The following is a 7,500-nucleotide window of genomic DNA, read 5'->3' as shown; positions in this document are numbered from 1 at the left end:
TATATATATATATATATATATATATATATATATATATATATATACGTTCAACCACCTCAAACGAAACGCGACGCCGGCTCACTTGGGTCGTTGAAGGGGACGAAGAGGTACTCGGCCGGCGGGTAGGTGGCGCTGGCGTGCTGCTGGACGAGGCGGTTGGCCGTGTGGACGAGCGCCGCGAGTTCCTTGTCCATGGAGTCCGTCGTGTCGAGGACGAGGACCAGCGCGGGCGTCGGGTACAGGCTCAGGAACCGGACGAAGAGGTCATCGCCGACCGCCCCGCGCACGAGGGTCAGGTAGTACTCGGTCGCCTGGAGAGAGAGAGGGAGGGAGAAGGAGTAAGGTCGAAGGTGTTGCTTTGAAAGGCTTTCGCGACGTCGGTTATGGGGAAGGCGGTCGTGGTTTTCAGAACTTTTCACCTGCCAAGTAGTACGCATATTCAATATTTTTTATTTTTTATTTATCTATTTATTTATTTATTTATTTATATAATTTTGCTTTTAGGTAGTGCTGTTGTCGTTTGTAGTGTTTTGGAGGAATAGGCTTCAGTAAATTACTCTTTTAGTTTGTATCTCTGTACATCTACCTATCAGTCTGTCTGATCCATATCACCACCAAAATCCAATGACATCTAAGTTGGGCTAAGACGCCTCTAGTAGAGACTTTCTACTTTATAAATCTCAATGAACCCACCAGCCACCGCTAAAGCACACGCCTCTGTGTAAAAAGGACCAATAATTCTAAATTCACAACCAATTAGCCAACAAACTAACCAACGCTACTATGATCATAACTTCCTTGGAGGAGGTAAAATCATGCTCTATCGTCTGTCTGTTTCTATCTCTGGATCTTTCTATCTAGCTCTCTCACGCTCCGTCTTTGGTCTTTATCCCTGCAGTATAATTACTTTCATTAGAACTTTTACCTTCTCTCTCTCTCTCTCTCTCTCTCTCTCTCTCTTTCTTTCTCTGTCTGTCTCTCTCTCTCTCTCTCTCTCTCTCTCTCTCTCTCTCTCTCTCTCTCTCTTTCTCTCTCTCTCTCTCTCTCTCTCTCTCTCTCTCTCTCTCTCTCTCTCTCTCTCTCTCTCTCTCTCTCTCTCCAATGTCCACCCTCTGCAGGTCTCTCCAAATGTCCATCTCTTGTAGGCCCTATATCTCAGCTATCCGTCTTTCTTCTTCTTCCATTCCTCCTCCTTCCCTTCCTCCATCTCCATTCTCCCTCCCTCTCTTCCCTCCCTCACCCTCTCCTACCTCCCTCCTCTCCCTCCTCCTCCTCCCTCCCTCCCTCCCTTCCCTCCCTCACCTTTCGCCCTCCCTCCCTCTCCCTCTCCTCTCAAATATCCCATCCAGTCACCGCCTCTGATCCTCCTCGACTCACCTGGATGGCTTGTTGCGCCGCCTTCTCGTGCAGCTGATGGTGAGGCGAGAAGCAAGCCGTCGGAAGCTCTTTGTTGATGCCTCCTCGCGCTCCTGTGCTTCTTGACCTGTCCCTCGAGCCTCCGTGGCTGCACTTGGCTGCGGGAGGTTAGGGGGGAAAAGCGCTGTTAATGGTATTGTTGTTGGTGGTTGGCTGGTGTGTAGGGTGGTGTGTAGGGTGGCGTGTTGGCTGGTGTGTTGGCTGGTTTGGCGGAATCTGATGCGTTTTTTTTGTTTATATTTGTTTCGTCCTTTTATAATGTATGGTTATTTTTGACTGATGATCGTAAAAATATATGGCTGGTGTGTATGCACTGTGGCGGAATTTTATGCGTTTTTTTTATTGTTTTTCTTTCTTTTATAATGTATGGTTATTTTTCACTGATGATTGTAGAAATGTATGTATCTTGGTTGATGTATATCTGCGATTGGAAGCGTGTGTGATGTGTATAGAGTGTAACGTATGAAGGGTTTTTGTTCTTGTTCTTGTTCTCTCTCTCCTTCCTGTCATCCCATCTTATTTTTTTTTCCGTTTTTCCTTTCATCCATCTATACCATATTCCTTTCTATTCCACAATCCTCTACTTTTTCTCTGCTTCTCTTTCTCTCACTCTCCCTCCCTCTCTCTCTCTTCTTCCCTCCCTCTTTCTCCTCTATTTTGATCTACATTTCCCTCATTCGTTTTTCCTTCCCTTCCTTCCTCCTTCCTCTACTATCGGTCTTCTCTTCTTCTCCTTTCCGTTTACCTCCTCTTTCCCTCTTCCTCCTTCAATCTCCCTTCTCATTCTCCTCCTCATCATTCTTACCTCCTCTCCCTCTTTCCTTCTCTCCGCATTCCTCTTTCCCTACCTTTTCCTCTATCTCCCTGCCCCCCTCCCCCTTCACCATTTCCTTCTACTCTCTCCTTCCTCCCCTCCTTTTCCTCCCTCCCTCAGTACCCTTTTCCTCCTTCCTCTTTCCTCTGTCCACCTCCCATCCTGCTACCTCCCTGTCTTTCCTTCCCTTCTTCCTCCCCCTTTCTTTCCTCCCCCTTCCCTCCCTCCCTCTCTTTCCTTATCTTCTTCCTCCCCCTTTCCTCCCTCCCCTCCCCTTCCCTTCCTTACCTTCTTCCTCCCCCTTCCCTCCCTCCCCCTCCCTTCCTCGTCCCTCCTCCCCCTTCCCTTCCTCCTCCCTCCTGCACTCCCCCCCCTCCCTCCCTAAACTCACCGATGCCCCTCGGCTTCTCCACCCTCCTGCCTGCCACAGCGTCTCCGTCGCCGTATCCGGACGTGAGTTTCCCGGCGTCGAGGACGTCCTGCAGGAGGTTATCCGGACAGGCGCTGACCCCGCTAGCGTCCGACGGGCAGTCCTTGCACGTGCCTTCCTGGGGGTCCGCCACGCCGGGGAGGGTGAGGCCGGATATTCCTGCGAACGGGGTGGCGCAGGGGCGTGAGGGCGGCGGGATACGCTTTGTTTTTCAGGACAGACAGAGACACACGCTCACACACACACACACACACACACACACACACACACACACACACACACACACACACACACACACACATATATATATATATATATATATATATATATATATATATAGATAGATAGATAGATAGATAGATACATAGATAGATACACACCCACACACACATACACGCTTATACACACACGAAATAGAGACAGAGATAGATAGATAGATAGATAGATAGAGAGTGAGATAGGTAGATAATTGCTAATTATTACTATTGTAGGCAATGGTCAAATACTAAAACTTTTCATCATTTTCTGTTAATGTTAATATCTGACATACTGAGAGTATCGTGATTCCCCAAATACCAGTTATTGTATATTTCTTTATATCTAATACGTGGATTTATGGTGTATTGACGACGTTCCTGCTACTGGTGACTCTTGTAGTGATAAAGGACACAATAAAGATGACAAAAAAAATAGTTTTAAAAAGGAGGATATGGCAACATTAGGGACCATGAGGATAATAGAAACTGCATATAGTAATACTGCATTAAGTGAAGAGTATGATGTAAAATGACATATAATAACTAGGAAAAATGAGTATCAGCTAACAGGAAAAGATAAAAATAAATAAATAAATAGATAAAGAACCCTCTGAAATAGAAAAGAAAAAGACAAATTCGATGAAAATCATTAAAAAAATGAAGAAATGGAAAATAAAAGGGATACGACGAAACCCAAAGAAAAAGAGAGAAGGAGAAAAAGAGAGAAGAAGAAGAAAAAATAAAACAACCTTCGAAGCCTCACCGACATCCGGATTGAATTTCTCATGGCCCAATTCGACCCAATTCGAGTAGGAATAGAAATCCTGTATTGCGCTGAGGGATAGGCCTAGCATGTAGATGGCAGCACTGTAGTCTCCGGCCTGGATCGCCTTGATGATTCTCGGCCAACGCCCCGTCAGGATCTGCTGGGACTCGGAGAACCTCTCGCTGCCGAAGTGGTACCTGGTGGAACAATCATGAATCGATGAATATAAATGAAGAGGAAGATTGTTATTAATGGCCGAGTCGGTTGGAAAGATCAGGATTGTTTTGTTATTGTTTTTTTATACGTTCATGTTGTTTTTTTATACGTTCTTTAAGGATAATGAGCGGAAAAAAATAAATTTCTGGAGGCAGCCCCTACCCTCCTGAAGAGCAGAAAGTTTGATTTTAAAATTATGAAACATAAATAGATAAAAAAAAAATGATTTCTAGACATTAGACACGCATAGATAAAAAAAAAAATGATTACTAGACATAAATAGACACGCATATGGGATGCATGTATATATAAATAGATAATCAGAGGAAAATTAGCCTGTCTATAGATGGAGAATAAGATAAGGTGAACCACCCCACTCTCGGTAATAATAAAATAACGACAGTAGAAGGAGAAACGGCAATAGCAGTTGTTATAGCAGGCATACTAGTGGTAGTGCTAATAGTCTCAGCTGTAGGAGTAGCGGCATCAGTAGTAGCAATAGCAGTAACGAAGCAACAATAGCGCCCCCAGTGTCTGCGCCCCACTCACCTCGGATCGGAGCCGAGGTAGCCCGCATCGGCTTCGGCGGCGGCGTCCACGAGCGAAGCCACAGCCGAGAGGAACGGCTTCGGGGAGGACTCGGCGCCGAAGTACTCCGCGTAGGCCTCCTCCAGCGTCATGCCGTCGCGGTGGTTATAAGCCCCCTTGGCTGGAGGGACGGTCTAGGCGGGGCGAGAGAGAGAGACCGTACGCTTGAGTCCGGTTGACGGGGGTGTTTCCGGTTGATAGTCGGTTGACAGGTCGGCTGGGGAAGTGTGTGGGGGTTGTGGCAATCGGTGGAGGTTGTGGACGCCAGTGGGGGGGGGGGGGGGGGGTGATTTGGGTGTCGGAAATGGGGTGTTGGGGGAAGTAGGAGACAGTAAAAGAAAGCGGAGAAGAGGGATGTTGATAAAACGCACACGAGAGGAAGAACAAGAAAACGGAGAAGAAAAAGAATAAAACGGAAAGAAGAGGAAGAACTGAAAAACAAAAACAAAAACAGGAGGAACAATAAAATGGAGAAAACAAAGAACAAGAAACAAAGAAGAGAAAGAACAAGAAAAGGCAGACGAGAGGAAGCACAAGAAAACGTAAAAAAAAACAGGAATAACAAGAAAACAGAAAAGAACAGGAATAACAAGAAAACAGAAGAAAACAGAAAGAACAAAAATAGAAAGACAAATCGAAACACCAATTATCATGTAATCAGGATCCACCTGGCCTAAAATAACCTTTTTTTTTTGGAGGATCATGGACACGGGGGCGTGGATTTTCACTCGATAAAGCTGGTAAATATTTTCTCGCTCTTTTTTGTATTCTGTAAACATACATGTTAGTCTACTACATAAAGACCCTATGGGAAAGATGTATTTTTATCATATCAACGTATACCAGAATTAAGTTATCGTTGCTATCATTATGATTGCTGTTACATTTGATTTAATTACTACACAGTACATTTTTTCGTTGCGATGAAATTCTTCCTTACTGTATCACTGTATTTTTTCGTTGCGAGGAAAATCTTCCTTGACGTACTACTGCATTTTTTCGTTGCGATGAAAATCTTCCTTTATCACTGTATTATACCTCGTCATCATCGCCACCATAACCTACACACCATCAACCATCCACAGGAAACCACCCACAACCGATACAATTATCTGAACCGACATATCGTTTGTATGCGATAAACAAACATGACTTTTATCACACCTTCCTTCCTTCCTTTTCATTCCTCTTGCCTCATTACTTCCCCTTACCCCTTTCCCATCAATTTCTTCCTTCCTTCCTGCTCACGGTTAGTTAAGCGTCTACCTAATTATTTGTTTTATAATTCGTTCTATCTTCTTATCTACTTATCTACTTATCTATGAATCTATCTATTAAGAGGATCTGATTAACTTAACATTTCTACTGCACATAGCTAGGGAGATAGATGTGAAATGATAAAGAATAGTAGTAACGATTAAATAATTAAAGGGATGCATAAGAAAACTAGTGACGATTAAATGATTAAAAGTAGTAACGATTAAATAATTAAAGAGATGAATAAGAAAACTAGTGACGACTAAATAATTAAAGGGATAAATAAGAAAATTAGTGACGATTAAAGAATTAAAGAAATGATAAAGAAAAATAACATCGGTTAAATAATTGAAGAGATGAATGCCCCTTTTGACCATAAACTATCAACAGTATCAGGTATTTCTCGAAAACATTTCCGAACTCCCACCAGGTGTCTGGTCGTGATAAGAAGGGAAAGTCGTTGGAAAAGCCAAGGTCACGTATCTCCGTGTTTACTGAAGGAAAACCGATTTACGTTCTTGCACAACGTGTTCGAGTAGGACGGGGTTGGTTGGTAAGAAGCGAGGAAGAAAAGTGTTTTTTAAAAAGTAGATGAATTAAGGTAAACGTATAAATCAAGGAGCAAAAGAGTAGGTAGATAAAATAACGAGTAGACGAGTAAAGGAAATAGGCAGACGAAGAAATAAAAAAAGATAAAGAAATGCAAATAGATATAATCTTACTTTGAAATGATCCACGATGACCCTCCTCACTGCCTCCCTGGTGATCTCCCTGTGGTGCCACACGCGCGTGCCTCTGTCGAACTCCTCGCAGTAGATCCCGAAGATGTCGCCCTCCCCCTCCAGCAGCGTCCCTCGCCCCAGGAACGCCGCCGAAGGAGCCGCGAGCCCCAGCAGGAGGAGGCAGAGGGGCCCCAAGTTCCGGTCGCGACGCCGCCCCATCGCAAGGGACTGACTACCTGTTCAGCTGTTTTCTTTCCTTTCTTTCTCCTTCTCCTTCTGCCTATGCGCTCAGTGATTGCATTTATCGATGTTTCTGTTTATCTATTTTATTTAAAAAATTTGGAGAATGTTCTAGCGATGGTCTTGGGAAGCGACGACACGGTAAATTCAAGCGATGAACAGTCTGGATTCAAGGTCTCAGACGTCGACAGGACACAGAGAACACTCAGTGTGTCAGCGTAGGAGCAGACTAACCCTAGAGTCAGCTGGGTATTGTATATATACACGCCGTCAGCTGATAGAAGGAAAGCACCGGAAGGACTGGTCCATTTCCAGTCCGTACGTTATCTCCTTTTTGAAGGCCGCCGATCGACAGGAGGGAGAGAGAAAAAAAAAATCCCTTTTTTATCCTTTTATCAAAGACAAAATACATCAATACTATGCTAACTCTATAGAGCCTGTCTCTCCATGCACCCGAACTCTAGATCTGAGGAAGAGAAACCAGCTATAAATACTCTGAGGAATATTTGAATCCCAATTTCGGACCGGCCGGATGTGAAGTCGAGTTGCCCACGCGCTGTTATTACGACTCACATACGTCCACATAGAGCCGGATTAATCAGTTCCATCAAAGTGCCGCCCATACACCGCCCAGACCTTGCTTTCACGCCCACCTTATCGTGTGCTTAACTTGTCGTGATTAGCTACAGGTGTACAAATAACGCCGTGTCATCTCTGTGAAACATACTCATGCAGCGGAAATATGAAGACGGGTGCCAGGTACGGTATTTTTTTCATCGCGAGAGTGACGAATC

At 44.4% G+C, this 7,500-nt stretch overlaps 1 protein-coding gene across 1 annotated transcript in view; it reads right to left on the bottom strand.

Annotated features, from left to right (window-relative positions):
* LOC113809100 (von Willebrand factor A domain-containing protein 7) overlaps positions 1-6,943 on the bottom strand; it is a 17,074-nt gene extending 10,131 nt beyond the window's left edge. Inside the window, exons 1-6 of the mRNA XM_070123813.1 lie at positions 6,467-6,943; positions 4,449-4,621; positions 3,681-3,880; positions 2,622-2,819; positions 1,378-1,514; positions 83-311 (exon numbers count right to left, since the gene is read on the bottom strand). Of these exons, the coding sequence (XP_069979914.1) occupies positions 83-311; positions 1,378-1,514; positions 2,622-2,819; positions 3,681-3,880; positions 4,449-4,621; positions 6,467-6,685 (1,156 nt within the window). The 5' untranslated portion in view covers positions 6,686-6,943. The remainder of the gene's footprint in view (positions 1-82; positions 312-1,377; positions 1,515-2,621; positions 2,820-3,680; positions 3,881-4,448; positions 4,622-6,466) is intronic.
* Positions 6,944-7,500: the final 557 nt, after the last annotated feature.

This window comes from Penaeus vannamei, chromosome 7 (genome assembly GCF_042767895.1).
Source record: "Penaeus vannamei isolate JL-2024 chromosome 7, ASM4276789v1, whole genome shotgun sequence".
NCBI lineage: Eukaryota > Metazoa > Arthropoda > Malacostraca > Decapoda > Penaeidae > Penaeus > Penaeus vannamei.
Note: the sequence above shows the minus strand (reverse complement) of the source record. Positions and strands in the feature narration are given on the sequence as shown.